The sequence below is a fragment of the Coloeus monedula genome (genome assembly GCF_965178545.1).
Source record: "Coloeus monedula genome assembly, chromosome: 17".
Taxonomy (NCBI): Eukaryota; Metazoa; Chordata; class Aves; order Passeriformes; family Corvidae; genus Coloeus; species Coloeus monedula.
The window spans coordinates 7,325,241-7,352,126 of NC_138797.1; the positions used below are offsets into that span (position 1 = coordinate 7,325,241).

General features: G+C 58.7%; 2 protein-coding genes across 7 annotated transcripts; one reads left to right on the forward strand and one right to left on the reverse strand.

The window, feature by feature from the left end:
* Positions 1 to 562: 562 nt before the first annotated feature.
* On the forward strand, positions 563 to 17,854 carry BCL2L1 (BCL2 like 1). Of its 6 annotated transcripts, none has more exons than XM_082292770.1 (3): positions 563 to 719; positions 1,703 to 2,368; positions 17,364 to 17,854. In XM_082292770.1, exons 2-3 carry the CDS (start codon positions 1,814 to 1,816, stop codon positions 17,499 to 17,501), a joined length of 693 nt encoding a protein of 230 aa, XP_082148896.1. In that variant the 5' UTR covers positions 563 to 719; positions 1,703 to 1,813; the 3' UTR covers positions 17,502 to 17,854. The 6 variants fall into 6 exon arrangements, with proteins under 6 accessions (XP_082148896.1, XP_082148900.1, XP_082148899.1 ...); XM_082292774.1 differs by having other exon boundaries at positions 566 to 719; positions 1,708 to 2,368; XM_082292773.1 differs by lacking the exon at positions 563 to 719 and adding an exon at positions 869 to 881.
* Positions 17,855 to 20,199: 2,345 nt separating this feature from the next.
* On the reverse strand, positions 20,200 to 24,075 carry LOC309579578 (bactericidal permeability-increasing protein-like; the record flags this gene model as incomplete). Its single annotated transcript, XM_082292984.1, has 15 exons — positions 20,200 to 20,241; positions 20,320 to 20,396; positions 20,479 to 20,542; positions 20,731 to 20,773; positions 21,055 to 21,122; positions 21,305 to 21,472; positions 21,926 to 21,985; positions 22,091 to 22,324; positions 22,410 to 22,501; positions 22,745 to 22,805; positions 22,921 to 22,984; positions 23,116 to 23,271; positions 23,355 to 23,483; positions 23,569 to 23,683; positions 23,916 to 24,075. The coding sequence occupies 15 exons, from the start codon at positions 24,073 to 24,075 to the stop codon at positions 20,200 to 20,202; spliced, it is 1,533 nt and encodes a 510-aa protein (XP_082149110.1).
* Positions 24,076 to 26,886: the final 2,811 nt, after the last annotated feature.

A 26,886-nucleotide genomic window follows, 5' to 3' on the forward strand; every position in this document is an offset into this window, starting at 1 on the left:
CGGCTTCCACCCGCTCCTCCTCACCAGATCAGCCCTTCTGACTGCTGGGCCCAGGTAAGGCGGCTTCCACCGCCTGGTAAGCCCAGCCAGGTTTCTCGATGCCGTTAGGAGAAAGTGCTCTTTGCACAGTGGCGTTATCGACCCCAAGTGCTGCATAATCTTCCCCGTGGCCTTGGAGAGGGATGGGTTAGGCCCTGGCTCTCACAGTGGCTTTCACTGCTCCAGCACTGCCCGCATAAACCTCCCCGTCACAGCCCCATCACGGGCTCCCTGAGCACTGTGGAGACGCAAAACCCCGCACATAAGTCCCGGACTGCTGTGAGGGGACGGCGACCGTGTCAGCGGCCGGGCCAGCAGGGCGCGGCGGGAGCGGATCCCGCCGCGGCCGGCAGGGGGCGCCAGAGCTCCGCCCTCCGCCCGGCACCTTCGCGCCGGCGCACCGGTCCAGCCGGCACTGCGCAGGCGCACCGCGCCCCCGCGCCGTCCAACCGACGCTCCTCGCCCAGCCTTGAGGCACCGCGCGCATGCGCACCGCCCCTTTGCCGCCCCCTCCCACCCTACCGCACCCCCCCGGCCGCTCGGCGGGCAATGTGGAAGGAGCCCCGGTACTGCTGAGCGGGCCGAGGCCCGGCGGGGCTCCCGGCGACCCCCGGCGTCACTGCCAGCCGGGCCCGCGCGTCAGAGCCGGGAAGGACGCGGACCCTCCGTCGGCGGCTGAGGTGAGGGGCGGGGTGGGGTAAACCTTGAGTGACGCGCGGCGTAGCCAAACAGCGAGGCCGCTGCCGGGCCCCAGCCCCTCGGCGCTCTCCTGCCCGCTGATTGGCTGACGTGTCGGCCGCGCGGGCGCCGTGCCGGCCCTCGTGCGCGGCCCCGCCCCCCAGGTACGGCGACCGGTGGGGCCGTCCGGGCACCTGGGGGGGCGATCCGGTGACTGGGGGGGGGATGCGGTTCGGGGATCTGGGGGAAGCGGTGCGGTGGTAGGGGCGGCCAGTCCGGTGGCCGGAAGGACCGGCTGCCCCCTGCGGCGCTCCCGCCTGCCGCTGCCCGGCGTGTCACCGTCCCGGTCCCAATGGCAGTGCGCCGCTAACCGTGACTGGAATCGCTCCCGTAAGGACGCAAGGCCGTGCGGCGGCAGCCCCGGTGGCGAGTGCTCGCCGGTTTTCAGCGGTTTATCCTCTCCGCCTGCAGGGAGCGAGGGGCTTTGGGGCGGCGGGGGCTGCGACTACCGTCAGACCGGGCGCCCCTGGGGCTGCCGTAATCCTTGGGCAGCCCTGCCCGCCCGCTGCCGTCGCTGCAGCGGTTGGGTAACGCTGGCGGAGGGGGGCGGGGGCGCCGGGCCCTTTAACGGGCGGGGCGAGGCGGGGGCGGTGCTGTCTCGGACCGGGCCGACCCGCAGCTCCAGCAGAACGAGAACCGCCTCCGCCCCGGCCCGCAGCCGGCCTGCCAGGCGCAGCCCGCACCCGGTGAGACCTGGGGTCTGCTCGAAGCGAGCCTGGGGGTCCTCGGGGCTCGAGGCTGGTTTCCGGGGAAGGGGGTGTTGTGGTCGGTCCTCCGTGCGGCTTCAATCTGGTGGCCCTGAGCCTCGGCGTAGAGCTGCGGGGTGATCTCAGTATAACGATAAGCTATCGGTGGTAATGGCGCGGGTGCATCTAAGAGCTGTGGCATTAACCGTTTCGGTGCCTCTCTCCTCCTCTGTGCTAAGGTCAGATGCTTCCATCGGTCGTGAGGAAGAGGAGTGGAGTCGGGACCTGCTAAGTGCTGATCTGCTTGTGCTCCGGACCATGGACTCATTGAGGGTCTCCCAGGTGTGAAAATGTACAGCAGTAACCGGGAGTTAGTGATTGACTTTGTTTCCTACAAGCTCTCACAGAAAGGATACAGCTGGAGTCAGCTGGAGGAGGAAGATGAGAACAAGACTGACTTTGCAGGGGAGGAGGACGAGATGGACGGCGTCCTCAATGGGAGCCCCTCCTGGCATGCACCCACCAGCCACTTAGTGAATGGTGCCACCGTGCACCAGAGCAGCCTCGAAGTCCGTGGGATCCGTCGAGCAGCCGATGTGAGGCAGGCGCTGAGAGAGGCGGGGGATGAGTTTGAGCTGAGGTATCGGCGGGCGTTCAGCGACCTCACTTCCCAGCTCCACATCACTCCCAGCACAGCGTATCAGAGCTTTGAGCAGGTAGTGAACGAACTGTTCCGCGATGGAGTGAACTGGGGCCGTATTGTGGCTTTCTTCTCCTTCGGAGGAGCCTTGTGCGTGGAGAGCGTTGTCAAGGAGATGCGGGTATTGGTGAAACGCATTGTGTCTTGGATGACCACGTACTTGACCGACCACTTAGATCCCTGGATCCAGGAGAATGGCGGATGGGTAAGAACACCTCTCTGTGGTGGGGGTGGCTGCCCATGCCCTCCCTCGCTCCAGGCTGGCAGTGGGGCCGGTCAAACCAGAGCACAGCTCCCTGCAGTGTTTGTGCTAGAGCTTGTCCTACACATTGCAGGGAGGATAAAGGGGTGTGCGGTCTTGCCTTCTGCGTTCTTAACACTCTGTCCCAAGAGTGTCAGCCCACCGTGTTGACACAGTTTGTGCTCAGATATGTCTTTCTCCATCCCTGCTTTTTCTCCCTCTCCCTGGATGTTATGTAAAAGACCGGCTTTTCCAAGAGCCTTTGGAAATCTAATGTCATCCAAGCTTGTTCTTCAAGCAGAGCCCTGTCTGTGGGGCATGTTCCCGGTGTCATTAACAGCAGGGAGTGGAGCTTCCTCCTCTCCAAGGCAGTGTTGTTGTGGGCTGGCTGGTGGTTTGCCGAGGTAACAGCTACTTCTTCATTCTGGAAACAGCACTTGCCTTGCTTATGGTGAAGTGAATCTCACAGCAGATCCCGGTGGTTGTGTGGGCTTCTGGGGCTGTCTGAGCTGGTGTGGTGGAAGCCAGGGCCGAGGTGGAGGCAACCTCTGTGCTGGGGAGCTGCTCAGCCTGCAGCTGCTTTTCCCTTGGCAGGGAGCAGTGCTCCCAGCTGCCCCAGCAGCAAACCCTGGGAGCTCTCAGTGGTGAGGTATTAACATGAATAAGCATTTCTTCAGGAAGCATTCTTGAAATGCCGGGTCCGGCTGTGCAGTGCAGCCTGGGACTGCCGGCGGGAGGTATATGACCTACAGATGTCTGAGTTTTCATTTGGCTTCTGCATCTTAGTGATTCCCTGCTGGTGTAACCTTTACCGATTCCCACTGGAAAGAGTTCAGGCTGTCAGGCATTGACATCTAAGCAGTGGGGAATTGCCTCCTTCCTGGGAGCTGAGGCCTCTCAGCTCCCTTCAGCTCACAGTCCATCGGCAGAACCCAGCATTTTGGGAAGGGGACAGGAGCCTTTGAGCCCAGCATTGTGCTCTGCACTCTCCTGACAGAGGAGAGGCTCTCCCCAGCTCTCTGTGCCTGACCAGCAATGCTGGGGGACCCCGGAGAAGAAGGGGAGCTGGTGCACCCAGGGAGAGGGAGCTGATTTCAGGAACGGTGCAGGAATTCCAGGAATGTGGCCGCCCTGGGGCACTGCCTGGGTGGGGCTGCTCAGGCAAGGAGAGGAGCTTGGTTTCAATTAATAACCCGGGATCCGCTGGCCATTTCATCTGGCTGCATTGTGGCCCATTAGCTCTCTCATCCTGCAGATAACCCTGGCCAAATGCAGAGTTCCTTTCCCCTCCCTCTGCCTTTGGCTTTTAGAGCCACAGATTAGTCTTGGAATTGAGTGATCAAACTGAGGTTTTCAAGCTAGTGTGGCTGTTGCTGTTAGTGACGGATTGGGCTGTATCCTGGAGACCTAGGCGATAATGCAATCTGATTTTTTGTAAATGAACTCTCTGGGGGATTTAGATTAAATCACTGGTGGAAAATCACTGGTCCCTGCTTGTGGGGAATGAAATACCTCCTCCCTCTGTTCCCCACCCCCAACCATCATGATCCAGACTCTTCAATTTTTTTGTGTCTGTCTCTAAATTAATTGTTTGGAACAAATATTTGTTCAACAGATTGCGGAAGGGTCAGGACTCCTCTCTATCTGACCCGCCCACCAGCTCTTGCTTTGAAAATCGCCATTTCCCACTCAGGGGACCGCCTTGCTCTCTTGTTCTAACCTTGAACCAGGCTTTTAACTTCCCTGCCCAGGCTGTGCTGCTGCCTGGGCTATGCTGGGAGCTGAATGGGAGCCAGGCAGAGTGGCGAAGGCTGGAGTGTGGGGAATCCACACCACCAACCACCAAAAATCCAGCGCTGGGCAGTGTTGCTACTGCCAGCCTGTTGCAAACCCTGAGTGCTCATTTGACATCTTGGCTGTAGCTTTCCTCCACTCTCAGCTTTCATCATGTCCCTTCTTGGAGGCAGCCATGCCACTCCACGCCAAGGGACAGAGGCCATAAGAGCTCCGGAGTGCCTCACGTGTGGGGTATGCATGGGGATGCTTCACTTTCCATCTCTCTCGCGCAATTCCAGCTGCAGGGAGAAAGGCACTGGCCTGCTGCCAGCTCTCCCTGCAAGAGGAGTGCCACCCTGCCCTGGCTGTAATGGAGCCATCCCTCTCCTGCCGCCGTGTTTGCACATGGAGTCTGGTGCACTGGAGCTGTTAGAGCCTGTCCCATTCAAACAAAGCACTCCCGAGAGGTGCAGCAGGCAGGTCCTGGTGAGAGGGATGCAAGTTCCGGCAGGTCTGCCTGGCAAGGCCCAGGTGGTTTGTGTTTTGGAGCACTGCAGCACTTCTCTTCGTAGAAAGCCCCTCTGAAAGAGGGAAGGAGCATGGCCCCATCACAAGTGCTGTATAGCCCAGTTGTGTAGGAAGCTCTGTTTCATTCCCCACCAGTGGAACAAAGGCAGCATCGGAGGGCCACAAGCTGCAGGTGCCTTTGGAGGCTGCTGTGTGCTGGGCTGTAGCAGTTCTCTTGAGAAATCATGTTTTGAGGCAAGGGGAAATGGTAAATCTTGCTCCATAACGTTAACATAGGAGTGTTTTGTCACATTTACTGGCTCTGCCTTGGTTTGCCCTCCTCTCTGCAATCTGGCACTGGGAAAACAAACAAACAAGAACAACCCAAGGGGAACATTTAATAATCAGCCAGAAGAGAGTCTTGGCAAACCGTCACATTCAAAAAGGAGGCTTTCCTGGGGCAGTTGCTTTGACCAAGACCAGGTCCCACTAGCTGTGAAGTTCAAATGGTGATGCCAGTGGGAATTGGGAGTCATGGAGGGAGAAATCTGGTGAATGGGAAGGAAGGAGGGGGAAGTGCAGGGTGAACGGGAGAGAGCCTGGCAGGCAGAGATGTACTGACCGTGCTTAATCTGTTTGAGAAAGGAAAGTGAGCAGTAGATCCTGCCTGGCTGTGACCCTCCAGTGCATGACAGCTTTTCCTTCAAGGCTAAATCTACATTCAGAGTGGGATTTAAGGAAGGCTTTCTGGATCAGCTTGGAGTTAGATCTGTGGATGTAGAGTCAAGAGATTTGTGGGGCATATGGTGGGGACCAACATGAAGGGACTGTGTCAGGCTAGGACTGAAAGCAAATGGCATCTTTAGCACCAGTCTGTCACATGTGAATCCCAACAAACTGGGCTAGGCTGGTGGAGAATGAATGACTTCCTGCGAAGTGCTTCCTGGGTTCTCAGCTGACCCTGGCCACACAGGACTTGGTGTGCTGGGACATGTGTTGTGTCACCCTGCAGTGGACTGGAAGCTTATGATTCTCTTTGGGGAAAACCCTTTGAAGATGTCAATATAGCAAGCTCATTTTTATCTTTCTGATTTTTTTTCTGAATGGTAGGAAATGACTCAGCCTGTGTCATATGACAGCACGCAGCTGGGATTTCGTCCTGTGCTCTGGCTCCAGGCTCCTCAATGCTTTCAGACTGGGAGCTAGACTTTGATTCTCAGCTCTTTGGAAATGCATTTTGGCCTTGTGCCTTGTGTCCCAGGTATCCTGCACAAACTGTCCCTGCCACTACCACATTTCCTGGGAGTGTTGTTTGCCAGAGTTCTGCCCTTCTGAGTGTTGCAGGTTGGGTTTTGGGGTTGCCCCGGCACTTCTGATCCTGTTTGAGATCACAGCCATCTGTTCCACGTGGTGGCCAGTGTGTAGAAGAACTGACTCAGTGGAAGAGTCTGAGCATAGCCAAGGCCACGCTTTGGACTCTTGAAGATGAGTCCTATGGCTTCATCTATGAGGGTCCATCTCATCCTATGGCTGAGAGAGTTGGGGTTGTTCAGTCTGGAGACTGCCAGTGCCTAAAGAGGCTCCAGCAGAGCTGGAAGGGGACTTTGGACAAGGGTATGGAGTGACAGAACAAGGGGGAAGTCCTCCCCACTGACAGAGGGCAGAGTTAGAGTGGATATTAGGAAGATTCTTTGCCCTATGAGGTTTGTGAGATACTGGCACTGGTTGCCCAGAGAAGCTATGGCTGCCCCATCCCTGGAAGTGCTCATGGTCAGGTTGGATGGGGCTTTGAGCAACCTGGTCTGTGGAGCTCAGCTGGACTATTGCTTTGCACTTTGTCCTCTGTAATTATTTTACAACCTTGATCCCTTGCAGTTGAGACGATGGCCCCACTATCATCAACTGCTTGGGGTGAAAAAATTACTGTCCTCTGGCCAGTGGGGTCCCCAGTGTCCCTTCACAGTCCTGAGTGTTCCTCCCTGGCTGTGGGAGCTGGCAGCAGTGTCCTGGCTCAGGCTGTCGTACCTGGAGCAACCAGCCCAGGTAGCTGTATCCTCGCTGATGGCCGGAGATCTGGGCTCGGTGTGCAGATCCCTGGCAGCTCCTCATCCAGCCTTCGACCTGGGAGGCTTTTCTGCAGTGCTCTCCAGGAAATGCCATTGGAATGACTTCCACTGCAGCTTCCTGCCCGGCCCGCAGCAGCATTCCTGCCGCTAGACCAAGAGCGATGCAGAGGCTGATTTCAGAGCTTTGCTCTTTACCCCCTTTACTCGTTCTCCTTCTTTGGGGCCCTGCCTGTTTTCCTTGCTGCCTCTCGGTGTGTGGTGCAGTTTGATTACGTTCCTTAGATCTGTGATTACAGCAGGCGCCTGGAAAGCCAAGCTCCTGCCCGTGGCTGGCTGTGGCTCAGAGCAGCCCACTTAACCCCGGGGTCTTTGAGCGAAAGGGATAGCGTTTCCTTCGCTCCCAGGGGAGCCACTGGCAACTCTGATTCGTAAAGCACTCTGAGGCTCTTTAATCCGAAGAGCTGAGTGTCATTTAAAAAAAGACCTGTGAAATAATTAACAAACTGTTTCTTGCTGCTCTGTGTTCACAGCTGCTCTCAGTAATGTCATTCCGCCTGCTCATCCTGCTCCTCTCTAACACTGGAGCCGGGTCCCTGGAGTGCTGCCCAAGGTCTCTCCCTGTTTCAGCAGCAGTGGAGTGTCCCAGCGCAACAGAAGGGGTGGGTGGGAGCTCTCTTCCCCAGTGGAAGCTGCAGCTTTCTGTACGTGTCTGGGCTGCTGTGCCTGATTTCCGTGGAGCTCCGGTATGGTTTGTGTACGTGGTTTACCCCCGGGAGCAGTGACACGCCTGCGGCACACACCGGCTGCAGCTGAATGGTGGTGTGGTGCTCTAAGATCTTTGCTGAAGCTGAGAAGGTTTGGTTTCCTTTGGTTTTTACCAAGCAGCTGATGGCTGTAAGCACAGTCCCATCTTGATGTTACAAGGAGTATTTCTCTAGCAGCTCTTTCCCCACTAGCTGTAAAGCCGGAGTATTCCCAGGAGGAGCTGGGGGAAGGGAAGGGATGGATATCAGTTTTAGAAGTGTTGCAGACCTGGTGAACCGAGAGGCGAGGGATTAATGGTGGCTTCTGCCGTGGGAGCAGAAGGGGGCTGGGGGCAGCTGCTCTGTTTCCTCTCGGGACCCCAAGAGCAGCTGGGATGTTGACCTACCTGCTGATTCAGAGCGTAGGTATTCACTGCGGGTGGCTCTGCCTTGCAGTGGCAGGAGAGCAGCCACTCTCCTCCACCCTCCACTCTCCTTCTCCACCCTCCCACAAGGGAGGGATGTTGCCCTTAAACACTATTGTTCTGAGCCACTAAAGATTAACGAACAGAGTGGAGGCATGAAAGGGAAGCGGAGTCCCTCAGTGCCAGGGCACTCCTTGCTTTACTGCCCTGACCTTGGACCTCCTCCCTGCTCCTCACCTGGAAGGATGTGCGGAGGGGTTCTTGGTGCAAGATCTCTCTGAAGTCCTGCTCCTAATCATCCTTGAGATGCCAAGAGCTCAAGTTAGGGAACATGCATTCCAGAGGGGTGGGAGAGCTTCCCCCACAGTGCACCCATGGAGGGGGGCAGTGGGGCAGGCTCAGGGCACGGGCTGGCACCCGTCATGGTCAGGTGGGGAGAAGGGTTACTCTGCCACAGCAGAACAGCCCAGCGGAACGAGGGTGCCGAGGGCTGCCGGGAGGCAGAGCCGTTAGCAGATGGCTCCAGCTGGGCTTACCGGGGAGCAGGTGTGGGTTTCGGGAGCAGCCTTTTAAGAGAGATGTCAGTTTTGAACCCGGGAGGCTCAAGGGGCTGAGCCGTGGCTGCCACGACTCGCATGCTGGGGAGCTGTGACCTAGTTGTGCTGTAGAAATGCTCGGTTTATTTTTTATTTTTAGGTATTTTGCTTATTTTATCCTCATGTTTAATTTAGTTAGCAAAAAAAGAATCGGAGGGCTGAGCAGTGCTGGGAAGGACTGCCTGCAGGCGGGAACGCCCGCTGCAGCTCCGTGCAGCCAGCATCTCTCCAGCCGCCCGTGTCTTCTCTCGGACACGTGCTCACGTGTACCAGCCCAGTGCTGTCTCTCAGGATCTCTTTAATGGGAAACCCAGTGCACTCAGCGCTGCTGCCTGCCTCCGGGGTAGCGAGGGAGGGAGGGAGGAGCGGGATTCAGAGCGTTAACCAGAGAGGCTCCCGTGGCTACAGGGTCTGTTTGAATGTTGTGCTGTAACTGGTCTGCCTTTCCTCTGCTGCTGGGAGCAGGAAGCTGGGGGAGCTTGGTGTTTCAGGGGGCTTTGGGCTGGTTACTTTTTCGACCGCTGCTTGCCTCTGCACTGGCACAGTGTGCCCAGGGAAGGGTAATGGACTGTATCTGCAAAGAGGGAAGTTTCAGGGGGTTGTGCGATTCCCTTGGGGAGAGCTGTTTGAATTTATTGCATTATCCTCCTTCCTGCTCAAGCTTGTGTTTCAGCTGTGTCTGCAGACGTAGCTGCTGATTTAAGTAGATCCAATTAGTGGCTAGCTCCTGGCAGTAGTATCCTGCTTGGGGAGATGAGCCCTGGAGATGAGGAGCCTCCGGTGGGAGTAGGGCTAGGCTCAGCCTTTCAGCCCCCATTCCTGATCTAGGATGGACCCAGAGCTCCCTGGCTCACAGCCCTGCACCTGAGCTCAGAGGGAAACTGAGGCAGGTGTCCTGCTCTGTGCTCTGCCTGGCCAAGAACAAAGAGCAGGCAGGTTCTCCCTGCCTGTACCGCTGCCAGACAGGTGCTCTTAAGACTGAAATCAAATACTCCAAAACCTGACAAGCTGGCACCAGGCAGGGCTTGGAGCAGGAGCTGGAGCTGGAGTGTGCAAGGAATCTGTGGGCAAGAGCTGTGCAGTGACCTGGCTCTTGGGGTAGGATTTGAAAGGGAGCTGCTGGAACTGGCTGCTTCCTGAAGGAGCATGGAAAGGTTTTCTTCTCTGCTGGAGGATGAAGGGCTCTTTGGGAAGCTCAGAGAAGAGGTCTGAGCTGGCTGGCATGGAGCTGGTTTGGTTTGCATGCAGCTAGTACCATGATCAGGTGGAGCAGGACAGCTGTCTGCGTTGCTTCTCTGAACGATACCAGTCCAATTTGCCCATCTCTCTGGTTTGTGCCGCCATTGAGGCTGAACACTACCAGTGTTGTGCAGGGAGCATGTCTGGTGGCAGTACGTGGCATTACTGCTTGTGTGTGTGACTCGTGGTGAGCTGGCTCAGGGTTTGGGCTGGGATGTTGGTGCTGGGCGTGTACGTGGCCCTGGGTAGTGCCTGGGTGACATATGACTTACATACGGAGAAAATGAGGTGTTGCTACCTGTAAATCAGCCATCATGGAGCGTTGCAAGTGCCTCCAACCTGTACTTGTATGGCTCACCAGTGTATTAAACTTGCTGGAGAGCTAACGTCTTTTAATAGAGCAACTGACCTCATTTAGAAGCTTCCACTGCACCAGCCAGTGATTATTTCATGCAACAACATGCATGGAGGAGTCCAGGGCAGAGCACAAAGTCTCCTTCTCATGCTGCATCGCTCTGTCTTGTGTTTGCTGCATCAGCTGCCTACTGTGCTTCCTGCCCTCAAGTCAGCAAGGATTTTGCTAAAAGGGACTTTGTGGCTTGAATCATTTGAAATTTCATGGAACTAACAGGAAGTGAAAACAGAATGAGCACATCTTCCTCCTCTTCCTGCACCTCCACCCTTTCCCCTTTTTCATTCAAGTGGCATGTAAGAATTACAGCAGCCTCGTGAGGTGCTGGGGCTGAAGTGGGAAGTGGTAAAGCTTGGCCGTCGCTCCTCCAGGATGCTGGTGGACAAGTGGCTGAGGCAGGAGAACCAGCAGCTTTTCTCCAGGATCTATCTCCTCTGGGGACCATCCCTGCACCCAGCCTGGCTCCCTTGAGTACTGGTAATGCCAACATTCCCTGTGGGGTGTGTTTGGTGAGGCTCGGGGTGCGGGTGAGGACCAGGAAGAGCTGTCAGCATCGCCCACTCACCCCCTGGCAGGAGGGAACGTGGCTCAGCAGCCAGGCACACGTGAGCATGGCACATCTCCCCAGCACAGGTTTCCCCACGGTTACACAAGGGCACGATTGCACAGGAGCTCTGACGTCCAGGAAGAGCAATGACAAGGTGAAAATTGAGCTCTGTTCTCTGGGTGCGGGTGGCCCTGCTGAGGTGCTCTGTCCGGCACAGCGAGCTGGCCACGGCCCTCTGCTCCCCAGCCCACAGGCGGCAGATAACCAGGACATGAAAGCAGGAGCCTTCCCTGCCCCCCGAGCGTGCCCCTCGCACAAAGGCTGCTCTGCTGCGGGGCTCAGACACCATCTGTCCGGTGGGGAGAAGCATCAGAGAGACCGTCTTTCCTCGGACTATTCCACTTAATGCCCTTTGGAAAACAATCCCATTCCCAGCAGGTGCTAATCTCTTGAGTGGATCCGGCTCAGCCAATGTGTTCTTCGCTGTGCCTTTGTACCAGAGTCATGTCTCCTGCCAGCCTCTCCTGCCCTGCTGAGCGGGCCTGGTGCTGGCCGGAGCTGCGGCACCTTCGGGAGCCCTCACCCCAGTTAGCTCTGGGAGGAACACTGATGAAAGATGGATGCAAGTGGATTAGTCATTCACATCGTCTCCGGCTTTAATACACATGAATGTTTCAGCAGATTTCTGGAACGGAGAGCGCAATTCCCTGCTCTCCATCTCGTGCTGTGCACAGCAGTCTCCCGGGGCAGGGACGGGGGTTACAGCTGTCACCATAGCCTCTTTCATGTATTTGGAAAACGCTGAAATTGTGCTGAATGGTGTGGGGTTATTGCAGGTTCCCTGGAGCCGGTGATGAAACCAGTTTGACAGGAGGCTGCCTCGGCAAGGATTAGGGCTGGAATGTGCTAGTGAGGGTTTGTTTCTGGTTAGAAAAGAGCTAGCTCTGGCCTGGGCTAGGCTGGAGCCCCACAGCAAAGCTCGAGTGAGAAGAGGAAGAAGAGGGGACGTTCTTGTTTAATTGACCCTTCTGAATTTTTGGCTGCCTCCTTCCAAGATGCAGGTTTCAATGAATGCCCCGGGACTTGGGCAGGGACAGCACCCCAGGGCCCACAACACCCGCAGCACCAGCTCCAAGGGCAGGAAAGGCAGGAAAGGCAGTGGGTGGGTGGCATTCCCTGCCATTGTCATGGAGATCAGCAGCTGCTTCCCTGGAGGTCACCATTTGCATAACAGTTAGAGCTGAGTCTCTGGAGTATTTGCACCTGCAGCTGCTGTCCCCAGAGCCCCTTCCTCTCTCTGTGTCCCAGAACCCCTTCCCCACCCCATTCTGAGCCTGCTTGGGATTGCTGGTAGGGACCAGTGGGGTGAAGCTGCAGATCTTCTCTGCCCATGGAAGGGGGATTGGAACTAGATGATCTTTAAGGTCCCCTCTAACCATTGTAGGATCTGTGTTTCTATGGGGAAGGTCAGACCTACCTTGGATGGCAGGTTCCCTTGCCATGCTCCTGAGTCAGGTGCTCACCTTGACCTCCACTGCCCAGCACTGCAGGCAGTCCTGTGACCTGTGCAGCACGCTCTGTCCCTGCTGCCCTCCTTTCAGAGCTGGGAGTGGTGGGGGCCACACATGGACACAGCATCAGGGGGAGCAGGACAGAGGGAGAACATCCAGGATGTCTCTTCCATTCATATCACAAAGGGACCCACAGAGCTGTGTTTACAGGATGCCAGTGGCAGCCTTTGGGAAGAGTTATGTTTTCTTTTATTCTTAAAGCTCTCAGCTGCCTTTTCCCCCCTGTGCTTCACCTCCAGGTTCACATATGCCAGCCCCATGTGGTGAGCTGGCAGCCCAAAGGGGCTCTGGGAGCAGGTTGCTGTCGATGCAGGGCTTTGTTGTGGTCTGTGCTGAGCTGCTGCCTTTCTTTTTCCCCTCCTTGTCTTGCTGCTCAGCACAAAACTGTTCCCAGCATCTCATTAACAAATGTCTGGTCATCCAGATGACTCTGCTCCCGGCCGGCGGTTGCTGTTAGACCTCTGAGCAGGAACACAGCTGTACTTACGGTGAAGGTAAAACAGAAACAGCCTTGTTTTCAAGGGAAACATTGCCTCGTGATGAGAATGCCTGGGTTGGAAGTCAGATGCTGTGGCTCATGCTGCTGGCTCGCACACAGCTCTAGGAAAGGCACTTAACCTCCCCGTACCACTGTTGATCCATCTGGGAACAATGCTGACTTATCCCACGGGAGGTTTTGGGGATCCAGCTAATTTTTGATAAAACACATGAGGATCCTTGGGTTGGAAAGGCTGTTGTGTATGCTGAGGTGGGTGCTGGGGGTGTCTGTCTCACTGGGCTCTCTGGGTATCGGAGCCGTGGGGAAGCTCCGAAGCTCCTTCTGGCATCCCAGTCTCTGTGTTGAAGTTTGACCAAGTGCCACCAGTTCACCTGAATACTCCCAGTAGAGCCTGGCTTTTCTTTGCTGGTTCTCAAAGCTTTGTCCTGGTATCTCGGTGACCTCCATACCCTTTACCCCCTTGTGCAGGGCAAGCTTTGAGCCCCAAACTGCCAGAGCCCTCCCCTCTCCACTCTCCTGCCTCACCAGAGGCCAGATGGGAGTTTATTGCCCACATCTGCTTCCTTCACCTGCCCCCATGGCTCAGTGTCACTGAATCCTCTTTCCCCAAGTGGTGGGGCTTATCTTGAAAGAGGAACCTGCTCTGCTGACCCTGAATGGGATCCAGCAACTGTTCTCCCTCCCGCGTGGGCAGCACTGGTGAATGAAACGAACCAAACAAATGAGAGCCTCAAATTTTAGGTGTTCACTTTCCCATGCCAGGATATGAGTAGCATCTCAGCCAGGTGTCGTGCTTCTTTAGTCTGCTCTCCCACCTGGGACAAAACACTTTAGGTCAGACCCGTACCTCTTGCCTTTTTGCCATGGGTTTGTGTGTGGGCACTGGGCAGTGTTTGAATGGTTGCTGCATCCCCCACAGTGCTGGGTTGCAGTTGGAGGCTCTGTGAGTGTCCAGAGAACTTTTGGCACTGCAGAGCCTCCCTGCCACAGCTCTGTGGGGTGGTGGAGCCTGACTCTCCAGGTCCTTCTGCCTCCTGCAAGTAGCATGTGCAGCAGGAGGGAAGAACCCCCCTGCCCCATCTCCTCCAGCAAGTGGTCATTTAGGCTCCAGCAAGAAAATGTGGATTCCTTCCCCAGCTCTGGGGAGGAGAAGCAAAGGCAGGGGATTGCCTCTTGCATAGGAATAAGATCTCTGCTTCCTCATGTCCTGCTCCAGAGCATCCTCCTCTCGGACGTGTCAGTTACCCTCCGTGGGGAAGGGGATGTGGCGGGTGTTCTGATGGAACAGCCTGTCCTCTCTGGTGGAAGAGGCCCACGGGTTGAGGGTTGAGACACTGACGTGCTGTTGCTACCACAGTCCTTGTGATCAGCTCAGGAATTCCAAATATTTCCTCTCAGATAAAGGTGACTGGGGGAGGCCAGAAATATCTGGACATGTCTGGGCAAGCCTGATATCCAAACACCAGGCCAGAGAGGTCAGGATCAGTCCTGGAAGTGCTGGGCTTCAGGTGCAGAGCAGCCGAGGCCTGGGATGGTGTGGGAACAGAGCAAGCTGCCTTTCCCTAACCTTCAACCCACCCCCAGCATGGGCAGGGAGGACGCTCCTGCCTGTTTTCCCACTCCCTCTGGTCTGGGATCTGGTTCCCAGGAGACACATCTGGGATTGAAGTTGTGCAGGGGCTGAGCTATCACAGCTCTTGGGGTGATTTTCCCGGAGAAGGGCAAGGCGCTCTCCTCGAGTCCCCTACAGCCCCCAGCTGTGGCTCCAGCAGCTGCCGCTCCCTTCCAAAGGAAAGGAGAAGGGCTGATGTCCCCTCCCTGCCTGTGCTGGGCTCTGGCTGTGCTCCTCTCCGCCTGTAGCACCCGATAGCTCTGCGTTCACCGTGCACCATTTATCTCCTTCAGCAAACACTTCCTTTTCTTGGAAGCAAGGGCTTCCTGGAACTGCCTTTCCCCAAGCTCGTCAGCACATGCCATGGAAAAAGCAGCGTGGAGAACCGGCTGCCAGCCCTCCTTGGCTCCCTGCCCTGCCTGCGGGGCCCTCTCCTGGTGCCTGCCCCATGGAGAGGCAGGGTATGTGTGTAGCCCTGTCCACCACTGCAGCCTTCCTGGGCACAGTGGGGACGTCCCTGCCACGATTCAGGAGGCGCCTGTGGAGATGTGTGGGACTCTCAGTGGGGCAGGTCCTACTGAATCCCTGAGGAAAGCAGATTTTCTGGGGAATACATCACGAGGGCGCAGCCGCCTTCCTTCAGCTGAGCGCTCTGCAGCATCAGGTGCTGTGAACGAGTGGCTGGGACACTCCTTCCCTTCCAAGGGAAGGACCATGCCTGGAGCGAGGGCCCTGGCACTGAGAGATCAAAACATATGCAGAGTTGGAAGGGACACACAAGGTTCATCAAATCCAACTCATGGCCCTGCACAGGACAGCCCAGCAATTCCACCATGTGCCTGAGAGCGTGGTCCAAACACTCCCTGAACTCTGGTTCAGGCTTGGTGCCATGACCACTGCCCTGGGGAGCTGGTTCCAATGCCCAACCAGCCTCTGGGTGAAGAACCTTCTTCTAACATCCAACCTAAGTCTTCCCATACACAGATGTTATAGGGGTGATGTTTTTTGGACAAGGCTGTGCCTTCTGCCCCAGTTCCCTCTGCCCTCCATCCCTGCCAGCCTGCTATCAGTTTGCTGCCACTGCCATGCCCTTTTACAGCTCCATTCTCATCACCAGCTATCACAGAGGGATTTCCTGTACCCGTAGAATTTAAAATATCCCCTTCTTGGGTTTGGGCTCTCCTCCTGTCCCTCTCCTGCAGCACGTCACTGGCTGTTCCTGCGTGAGTGTGCTAGCAGCAGGCAGCAGCCTTCACTTTCCTCCCTGGACATGTGAGCTCCTTCCTGCCCATTCCTGCAGGACCAGGACACAGTACAACACGTCCACAGATCCCGTGCCAGCTGGCAAGCATGATGGGAAGCGAGCTGCCTTCTGCCACTCTGTGTAGGTAGTGGGAGCCACGAGGATGACTGTCATATCCCTGAAGAGGACTCTAAGTGAGGTAGAAGTAGTGACGTGCCCTGGGGTGAGTTAGCAAAGTCCCTGTGTCCCAACACTCTGCCCTTGAGTGTGTGCGTACCTCCTCCTCGTGGTCACGGGGTGTGGAAGGCAGCTGGGGAGGTGGCTGGTGGGAGATGGAGAAGAGCTTTGGTGGCAGAGGTGGGTGCTGAGGTGCACAGCTCATCAAGGACCAGATCCCCTGTGGTGGGGAGGCCTGTGGCCATGGAGAGGGACACAGCCCAGCTCCCTGGGAGTAAGCATGCAGGTCTGCTGCACACCCTGCTGTGAAAAGCTGTTTGTGAGCTTGGTCACAGGTGTGTGGCAAGGTGAGGGGATGCCCCACAAGCTGTGACCATGCTGGAGCTGTTTGGTGGGAGCTGGGAGACTTGGCACCATGTTCCATGAATGAGAGGCACCTGGATGCCAGCCATGACCTGGGCACCAAAGCGCCGTAGTCGTGCGGCTGCAGGCTGTGGGCAGGTGTGGGAGGCAGCGTGCAGGCAGAGCAGGCAGGCAGGGATGCTCCCCCTTCCTGCGCAAAGGCTGCGGTGAGGCATGACACGAGCACAGCGTCAGCCGGGCTTATCTCTGCTTTCCCAGAGCAGCTGAGTTACTGGAACTGCATTCACTTATCAGGGAACAGGGGATCTTACTTGGAAGATGGGCTCAAGGTGCGACAGCATCAAGGCCCTGCTGACGCTGAGCTGCTGGTGATCCCTGAGCCTGGAGCTCGCAGCTCCCTCTCTGTCCAGCCCTGCAGCTCCTGCTCAGCCCTGATAAACCTGAGAGATCCTGGGCCATGTGTTTCCCTGCTGCCTGCCCAGGGAGCGCTCCTGCCCTGCTGTGTGCGGCTTAGGGACCCCAACAGCTCTCCTTACAATGGGCTGAGGTCTTCCCAGCTCCTGCTGCTGCTGGAGATGAAGGGCTGGAAGCAGCTGGCTCGGACGAGCTGAGCCGGAGTGACTGCATTCCTGGACAAGCCTCGTGCTTGGCCTGCTCTCCTGAATCCCTGGGAAGGCTTGAGCTTCACAACCCAGTGTCTGCCTTCACCGCAGGGATTCGTGAAATCCAGCTCGTGTTGTGAAGTAGCCTGTGAGGGCCAGGACATGGGAGTGGGACATGGGAGGCTCCGCTGTGGACACAAAATCACTGGGGGGATGCACGGTGTGGGCTCCTGCAGCCGTGGGCACCAGCCCTGCTGCTGCTTCCACAGGCCTCGGCCAGGGAATGGAGCCCAGCGGGTTCCCACTGCAATGATTTCTATCACACTTGCATGCTAATTTTAGAGAGCCAAGAGCACGTGATGCATCCCCTGCCCTGCCCTCATGGTGTTCTCCTCACAAATCCTTTCTGGCATCCTCTTCTCTCATGACTGTGCTTCCCCACTTGCCCTCTGTGCATGATTCAGAGCGAGGAAGCACAAGGCATCCATCACCTGCCCGGTCCCCACCACCGCTTTCCTGCCAGCCCTCTCCCTCCATGCTCTGCTCCCACCCCTCTGCTCACCACTCTCCTCTTTCCACAGGAGCACTTTGTGGTTCTCTATGGCAACGATGCTGCTGCCGAGGTGAGAAAAGGCCAGGAGACCTTCAACAAATGGCTCCTGACCGGGGCGACGGTGGCCGGAGTGCTTCTGCTGGGATCCCTGCTGAGCCGCAAGTGAGCCGCCATCAAGCCCCCCGCAGCCAGGACGGCTGCGCCTTCACCGCCACATCCACTACACTCCGCTCCCGAGCACCATCACCGGCGCAGGGGGGCAGCCCCTCCATCCCGGCCGAGCACCCTGCTCCGTGGAGTTTTCTCCCTCGTGCCGCCAGCTCCTTTTATTGTAGCCCGTCTTATTTACTGTTCCGTTGTGTTTTAAAGGCGCTGAGGCCAATGCAGCACTTCAGCCACCAGCTCCCAGCGCTGGGGAGATCCAGGCAGCTGGGGAGGGCACAGGCTAGAAGGTGTTCCAGCCCTGCAGGGTTCTCCAAATGATTTGGAAGAGAATAAACAGACTTATTTTTGCATGTGTGAGTGCGTGCGTGTGTGTAGATGTGTCACTAATATAAACTTCCCCAGCCAGAGCAAGGGCCAGGCTCCGTGCCCCCGTCTCTGGCATGCTCAGGCACCAGGAAGAGGCAGGCTGCCCGATGGGATGGAGCTTCCCTGCAGCATCACTATCCTGTCCTTGCTTTCTCCAGTCAGAGTTCGTCCCTGCGGCAGGGGGAGCAGGAGGAAGAGGCAGAGGCCAGGGATGAGGAGCTCTGCCCTTGGTCAGCCTCACATGAATTCCCTTCTCCACAGATAATGAGCTGCTGGGAGCTGCGGCCCATCCCAGATGAGGATGGTGTGCCAGGCCCAGGGCTGTGCGTGGTTTGAAGGGTTCTTTGTCCTCTTCCTCCTCCTCTCTCCAAATGTAGATGGCTGTGGGACAGTGCTCATCCCTTCCCAGCCTGCTTCTCTGGGTGGCAAAGGAAGGAGGCAGGAGAGGGGGAGAGTGCTTGTCCCTGGCACAAGGGGCTTTGCAGAGAGCTGGGGCTGTGGTGTCCAGGAGTCCAGAGCTGGGGATTGGAAGGGTCAGAGGAAGCACCTTCACAGGGATGGCAAAGCCCAGGGAGCGGCCGATTCATGGGATGAGCTGGGAACCAAGCCCAGGGGAGATGGGAGTGAGGGCTGGCAGTGGCTGAGAGCCATCTCCACCTCTGGAGAGCCTCTTTGGGGGCAGCAGGAGCTGTTAGCCTCTCCTGGTGCTGTCCCACATGTTTCCAGTCCCATAGCGCAGGCAGTCCCCATGCGTGGCTGTGACGGGTGCATGCAGTGACTGAGGTGTCTGGCTTCCCTCCCCCCTCATCCCCATGCTGCTCCCGCTGCTGCCGGAGCAGGGAACCTCCGGCCTTTGAGCTGAAATTAGCTTCCAGAATAAACGCCCTCATCCTTCGGAGCCCACCGCGGGCAGACACAGCTGTCCACAGCTTGTCCATGTACATACTGCCCGTGCTCTGCTGTACATATATGAGTAGTTTTTAATTCATTTGTGAATACTATTAATGCTATTTTTGTTATCTTGTCTGTCCATATTTATGTGTGGGGCCGTGCTCCCTGCAGGGGCCAAGCTGGGATGGAGGTGGGGGGAGAACCGGAGGTTCCGGAGGGGTTCACTTGGCCACTGAGCACGGACTCGCGCTCCCCATGTCGGACCCACTCAGATCCCACACGGGGAGCACGAGGGTTAGCATTAGCCCATTGAACGCTTCGGTTTGCAGGTGGAGGTGAATCCACAAATAAATTTGTCATTCAAGCTGGTGGTGGTGCTGTGGTCTTTGCAATTGTCGGGAATTTGAGCAACTGTGGGCTCAAAGGAGTTGGCTTCAGTGGGATGGATGGATGGATGGATGGATGAGAATGACGTCCTCTCCTTGCCCAAGGAAGGGTTGGGGTGCTCCAAGGGCAGTTTGCTGTGGTCCTGAGGGATGGTGGTAGGGTGGGGTGGCACTAAGGGGTGATGGGGACAGGAGAGTCCAGGGCAGGCTCTTAGCTGGGCTGGGGGTGCTGGTTTTGGGGACATGGGCTCAACACCCATAGTCACGTTGGGAGGAGGAGGGCAGGGGACTCACAGCCTCACTGGGACCCAACAGCCCCCCGCATTCCCGGGACTACCCCTCAAAAGAGCACCTTCTCTTTGTGCAGGGCTCATTCTAGCACGGTTTGGACCACACAAACACTCGAGCTTTTTTGGGATGCCACAAGCATGGGGAACACCGAGACACCCCACATCCCTCTCACGGCAGGACGCGCCCAGCTCAGCCTTCCCCAGACGCCCCTCCCCTGTCTTTTCCGGGGGATTCCCGGGGCGTGGGGACAGCGGCCGGGCCCTGGCGGCTCCATGGGCCAGCGGGACGCGGCGGGAGCCCGTGGACACGAGCACCATCCCGTGGGCAGCACGAGAAGCGGCCGCGGAGCTGCGAGGAGCGGGAGCAGAGGGACCCTCATGACCAACAGAGCCGCGAGGACTCGGGGGAACCCCAGTCCCCGAGGGCCACTAGCCCCGTCCCCAGCCGCCCTGAGCCCTCCCCCCACCCCCCACGGGACGGACCCTACGGCACAGCCAGAGCCCCTCGCAGCCGGGGACACAGCGATGCCTCATCGAGGAGAAGAGAATGGGACCCTTCCTGGGAGACGCGGCTGAGGGGGCTCCCCAAGACACCTCACAACAGACCGGGCTGAGCTACGCTCCCGCTTTAATCCCTGCCGAGAGTGGGGGGTCTGCGGGTCCCAGGAGTGGGCGGCTCTGCCGGCCGCGGGGACACGATGGCATCGGGATGGTGACAGGGACACGGCTGGCGGGGGGCTGCCGGGTTCCCACGAGGCCGGTGGTCTCATGGCTCGTACTGCAGATCCGTGGTGATGAGCACGAAGCCCTGTAGGGAGTCAGAGTGAGAGGGGGGATATGGGGCACATGGGGGACCCTGGGGTAAGGGGACAGTGGTGGCACCTACCTGCTGCAGCGAGAGCTGAGGTCTGAGCAGGCTGAGGCCATGTGGGAGGGGCAGGGGGATGCCAGCCTTGAGCCACTCTGTGGGGAGACAAAAGTCATAGCAGGGGGTGGCCCTGGTGCAGCTGTGAAGGGATGAGGACAGGATGGGGACAGCACTTACTGTTTGCCTTGGGCACACCAAAAAGCCACAGCCCAAACTTCAGCAGGGTCTCCAGACGTTTCACCTGTGGGACAGGCAGGGTCTGAGCCCAGCACAGAGCAGGCAGAGGGGTCCATGGTGCAGGCAGGGCTCAGCTCCCCGCCAGACATGCCATGCATTGGCTCCACACCATCCCAGATTCCCCCCAGACCCTGCTCCCAAGGTGATGTGGAGTCCAAGGCTCCCCTTGGCTTCCCTGGCACAGCCACTCACCTCCACTGGGCCCACGTTTGATGCCACCTGTGTCACATGGAGCCTGGAGGACAAGATCAGGGTCAGAGCCAGGCACAGGGATGGGAATTGTCCCATCCCAGGGTAGGGACAGGCGGAGCTCCATGGTGGGACCAGGACCCCAGCAGAGCTGGTCCAGGTGAGGACCTACTGCTAGGGCAGCTGACACAATACGAACCGGGGGCAGAATGGGGTCTGAGCAAGCAATACAGGACTCAGAGAGGCAAATGGACAGAGGTGGGGAATGGGGAGCTCTGCAGGTATGTCCCAGGGGAGCTCAGACCCAGCTCAGGGTCGGGCACTAACCCTGTCAGTTTCACAGTGCCCGCGAGCCTGTTCCTGCTGATTGTCGGCTTCCCCGTCACGTTGACATCCTGCAGCAAGAAGAGATGTTGGAGAGACCAGGGCAGTGCCTGCAACCCCACATCACCCAGCTGGTCCCAGTATCCCCCAGCATCACCCAGCATGGTCCCAGCCAGGGGACAGGCACACCAGCCCCAGTCAAACCCTTTGGGGTCCCCTGGCTCCCTGAGCTGTGGCAGCAGCAGCCACTCACGATGTTCAGCAGAAAGGCAGGGACACGGGTGGCATTGGGCAGCACCACGAAGGCCTCGGCAGAGCTGAAGAGGGTCCCATGCAGGGCATCAGGACGGAAGGAGAGCAGGGGCTGCTGGCGGGCCCAGAGGTGCAGCTCCATGGGCTGGTCTGGATAGCGCTCCTGCAGCTGGGAGGGACAGGGCAGGGATGGCACAGAGCCATGCTGGCACTGCCACCATCTGATCCCCACCATTGCCCAGGTCCCATGTGCCCATCACTGCCCTGCCCATGTCCTTGTCCTGCCTGTATCCTATTCTGTCTGCATCCCATACTGCCCTCAACACATCCCATTTCCACTGCACCCCATTCCCTGTCCTGTCCCTCATGCATCCCATTTGACCTCAGTGTTATCCCATGTCCCATCCCACCTGCGACCTTTCTCTCCTGCATTCCATCCCTCCTGTGCCCCATCCCCCATCCCATCCCTCCTGCATCATTTTATATCTGCGTCCCACCCTCCAGCATCCCATTACATCTTCTGTTCCTCCTGCAATCCCATCTTGTGTCCCATCCCGCCTGCATCCTGTCCTACTCTGTGTCCTTTCTCTGTCCCTTTCTCCCTGTGTCCCATCCCACTCACCTGGGGGGAGAAGACCTCCATGTTCTTGGTCTTCAGCTGGAGCGGGAACTGCCGCGGGACCTGGAAGGGAGGGAGGGATCAGGGTGCTGGGGCTGAGCAGGGGTGAGCACGGGGACACCCCAGTGGGACCCCAGTGGGGACAGCTCTGCCCTCCAGCATCCCTACCCTGTCACTGGAGATGTTCCTGCGCAGGGCCCCGGCTGTGAAGTACGTGAAGGCAGCCGAGTTGGCGACGAACTCGGTGACGGCCAACAGCAGCATGGGCTCGTGTGCCATGGGCAGTGTCTTGGGCAGGGGAGTGGGCAAAGCCACGGGCAGTGCCATGGGTAATGCCACAGGCAGCGCTACAGGCAGTGCTGGGGGTCTCTGCTGGTACGTGCCCACCCTGAAGATCTCTCCCTGCACAGATGCATGGATGGACATGAGGATCAGCCAGGCTCCCCTGTTCCCAAATCTGGCTCAGGGGTGCCCAGGATGACATTACCTTGAGGGCAATGTCCCCATACTCCTCTGTGATGGTGGGCGGCCCCAGCAGGGAGTGGTCAATGGCGGCAAAGGTGTCTAGCTGGCTGGACACTGCAGGGACACAGGGGTGGTCAGGAGGAGTCAGACCACCAGGCAGAGGCAGGCTGCCCGATGGGGTGGAGCTTCCCTGCAGCATCACTGTCCTGTCCTTGCTTCTCCAGCCCCTCCCACAGCCGGGCTCTGTCAGGATCTGGCCCCACAGTGGGGTCTTGCAGACCCTGCTGGGCACCAGTCCTGTCCACAGCCCCCCAGGACCACCCTGCCCTTCCCCAGTCCTGGGGTCCCCTCACCCACCTTTCATGTGCTTCAGGACATCATCCAGCCTGTCAACGCCTCTGTGGAGCACAAGGCAGAGCTGGAAGCAGAGCAGGGTGTCAGCAAGCCAAGGGATGAGGGTCTCCAAGCCTCACTGGGCCTGGGCTGTGGGGGGGGGACAGGGACACCCCAGGGCACAGGGGCCAAGCACCCACCTGCTTGTTGAGCTGCTGCCGCAGGGTTCTTTGGAGCAGTGGTGCCAGCAGGTTGTAGAGCCAGCTGTGGGGCAGAGTGGGGTGTTCAGATCACCTCACGGCACCCACCCAGCCTCCCCCAGCCCACCACTGTGGCTGGGGCACCAGTAATCCTTGCATGCCAGGGACAGGACCAAGCAGGGGGCTTGGCATCACCTGTTTCCATGGTGAAACTCCATGTGCAGGTCGGTGCCCTGGGTGTAACAGCCACTGGTCCAAACCGTGGGGTGGCCGCTGCCATCCTCACTCACGCCCAACACCGCTGCCATGGCCAGGTCCTGCATGCGGAGCTCCACAGAGCCGCTGTCCTGGCTGGGGACAGAGTGGATGAGCACAGGGACAGCGGTGACATTGAGCCGCCCTGAGTCCCTGTCCCTGTCCCCATGAGGACTCACACAGCGCCCATCTGGGCTGCCCAGTCGGCGCTGAGCTGGATCCGGGCGCGCTGCACCGTCAGCCTCACCCCCACATCCTCGGCAAAGTCCAGTGAGGATTCATTCATCTGCAGTTCATGGATGTGAATCCTGCACAACACAGACAAGTTGTACTCGCGGCTGTGGCTGGGACAGGGATGGGGACAGGGACAGGGACCCCACAGGTGGCTCTTACCGTGGCACAGCGTAGGTGAGAGTCCCCAGGAGTGGGGTGTTGTAGGAACCTGTCAGGTTCAGTTCGTGCTCCTTCTGCAGCATCGACTGGAGCAGCTCCAGCCCAAAGCGCCGGCCTGGGGCAAAGTGGGAATTTGAGGTGACACCAAGGAAGGGAATAGGGTACCTGGGGCGTTAGGGGAGTGAGCAGCCAGGTCCAGGATGATCCTTCCATCCCCCATTCCTGGCAGACTTGGCATCATTCCTGGGGCTGCCCACTGGTCTCCTTCACTCCCCATCCTTAGCAGTCTGGGCATCATCCCCCACTGGTCCCCCCCAGCCCTGCTTAGTAAAGGAGCATAGATTCACCGAACTCCAGTGTCCTCTGGGTCAGCCAGGCCTTGATGCCAGGATTGGTGCTGGGGCTGGTGATCATGGCAGAGACACAGACGGGCAGCAGGAGCAGGAGGCAGAGCCACGCAGTACCTCGAGGCTGGTCCTGGTACCTGGAGGCTGGAGCAGAGGACATGTCTGGGGGATGCGCAGCTGGTGTAGAGACCCCCTCCCTGTGCACCAGCACAGCCAGGACTTATACTGGGGACAGGGAGCCCCGGGTGACATCAGCACACATGGGGACACCACAGTGCTCCGGCCACTGAAAGCCCAGCCTTGCCCAACACATGACTCAAAGGGGAAGCCGGGTCCCCCATTGTTCCGCACTCGTGGGAGCGGGGGAATGCAGGGTCCCACGCCACCCCCTGCCAGCCCCCCACCGTGGGGGTGCACGCGAGCCAGGGATACCAGCCAGGGCTCCCCACAGGGGCACAGGACCAGCATGTGGGGACACACGGAGACCCGGACAGGCCAAGGTCACAAAGAGCTTCAGCTGTGCCCTGCCTGGGAGCAGTGGAGCAGTGGGGGACACAATGAGCTGGTCCTGGGGCAGGGGGACTCCGCCAGGGCTAACAGGGCTCAACCCATTTGTGACAGGGAACAGCAGCTGTTCCCACTTTGGGAAGGGCTCTGGGAACCCTGTGTAGGGTTATCTAAATTTCAGTGGGGTCAGGGTGTCTGGGGTGCGAAGGCAGCTCCCAGGGAAGTGGTGAAAATATTGGGACAGTCAGAGTGAGAGCAGAATTGTGCAACCCCCTCCAAAAAATCCCGGCTGTCGGGATTTGCACTGCCAAACCCGCCATCGGTGGGACTATCCCCCAGCCAGGGTGAGCCCCTCCAGTGCCATGGGCTATGGGTGACAGGGGTCCAGCTGCCCTCCTGGATCCAGCCTGGCAGACCCAGAGGTATCTTTAGGATAGGCAGGGCCTCATCCCAGCACCACGGAGGCAAATAGAGCCCACGGGCAACCTCACCAGAGGGACCACAGCCCCACATAATGTAACTTACAGAGCCCTTGAGAGCAGCTGCCCACTGGCCTGGGACCCCCAGTGCCACCAACCATGACTGTAGTGGTGGCCAGAGCCCCCAGCAGTGACCCGAAGGCCAGCACTGACCCTGACCCCCAGCCTCGCTATCCCAGGGTGCCTCTGCCCTGCACCAGCACTCACCGTGACAGGCGGGTGCGGTGCCGCACACCGCGGGGGCCGCAGGTCCTGCCATGGGTTCCAGCTCCTCCGTGTCCCTGGGACCGTACGTGGCAGCGAACACCAGGGACCAGCTCTGACGCCAGTGTCCATCCCGGGTCTTGGTCAGACCACAACGTCACCTATTTCCCCCGTCCCTAATCCCTTCCGGGATGAATCAGGTCCCATGAAAACACCGAGGGACCGGTTGGGGCGCAGGTGCCCGCGGGCTGGGCGCTCCCTGGGGCTCTCCGGTGCATCCTGGTGCTGCCGCATCCGGCATCCCGACACGTGCAGGCGGTTCAGCCCTGCCAGCCCCGCTGCAAGCCTGGACTGGCTCCATCAGCCCCTTCCCCAGCTCTCCTGTGCCAGGAGCCCGGTCGTGGCCACCCCGCGTCTTCTGAGGAGGCGGTGACGGCCAGGGCTGCAGCGCGAGGGCTCGGTCGCGGGGCACACAGGGCTTGGACAGGGGTCAGGCAGAGACGTGGGGACACACATGGTCACACACGGAGCCCCTCTCCCCACAGCTCCAGCTGGAGCTTCCACATCAAGCGGCAATGAACAGGTAAGGACGGCACCTGGGAACGCGGCACGGGAAGAGCCCCAGCGCCTCCTGCGCCGGCCCCAGCAGAGCCCCCAGTCCCGGGACCTTCCGGGCTACTCCAGGAGGCCGGTCCGGGCCGTGCAGTGCGAGCGGGCACCGGGAGAGGGACCCACAGCCCCGTCCGCGCCGCGCTACGGGACTGGGAGGGAGGCGGGCGATGGAGGGGACACGGGTGGGGTGATAGAGGACCTGGGGAGTGATGGAGGAGACCCATCCAATGAGGGAAAAGTTCAGCCACAGAGACCCAGAGCCCCCGGCCCCGCCACGTGGCCCCTGCTGTTATGTCACAGGCAGGACAAGGGTGGACAGGCGAGGCAGTGTCTTGATGCCCCAAGTCACCTGTCCCCTACACAGGCCCTGCCAGGGGATCTGCTGGGCTGGGAAAGCACGAGTGGGCACGGACAGGCCCGGACACACTCGCAGCTGTGACCGTGCAAACGCACACAATGGTGTGTGGAGGCTCGCACATGCACACACCTGTGCCCAGGGCTAGTCAACGCCTTCCAGCCCCAAAGCCCTTGGCTGCAGGGTCTAAAGGGTCCCACTAGAGCAACAAGAGCCCCTCCAGACACCCCAGTTTTCCCCTGCCAGGCCCGTAGGAAGGTCTGAACAGGTCTGGAACAGGAGGCTGTGCGGTCCTTGGGGTGTTTGTGAGTCACAGGGAAGCTCAGGTCAGCTGCCCGGGGCACCCCCAGCCGTCGGGGTTGCACAACCTCTGATGCAATTTCCTTGTCCCAAGAGGTTCTCTGTCCCCACAGGCAGGGGTTGCACCAGGAAGAGCAGGAACCACAGAGGCGGGGCCACAGAGAGAAGCACCTCAGGACTTGCATCTGCTCTCCCCTGCAAAGGGACCGATCCCTGCAGCATCACCCCTGCAATTCCCCAGTCCTGACACAGCAACAACTGTGGGAGCCTCGGGAAGGCTGCTGGGTGCAAGTGGCCCAGCTGGGAAGGGGAGTGAAGGCAATCCCAGGCTGCAAACACACCACTGTCCAGGGAGATGGGGAAACCATGCTCCCATCTGGGCACAGAGCCCCACACCCGGCTCATAGCACTGTCCCCTCTGTGCCATCAGCCCATCAAGGTGCTGATCAAGGGAAGATACATCCCAGTGCTGCTGCATTATCCCACCACACACCACGGGGTGCAAACAATCTTT

What these genes read in the sequence shown, in the direction of transcription:
- BCL2L1 (XM_082292770.1), top strand. Translation starts at nt 1,814, where the DNA reads ATGTACAGCAGTAACCGGGAGTTAGTGATTGACTTTGTTTCCTACAAG. An exon ending in TCCAGGAGAATGGCGGATGG is followed by an intron (nt 2,369 to 17,363) that starts GTAAGAACACCT and finishes CTCTTTCCACAG; the next exon opens with GAGCACTTTGTGGTTCTCTA.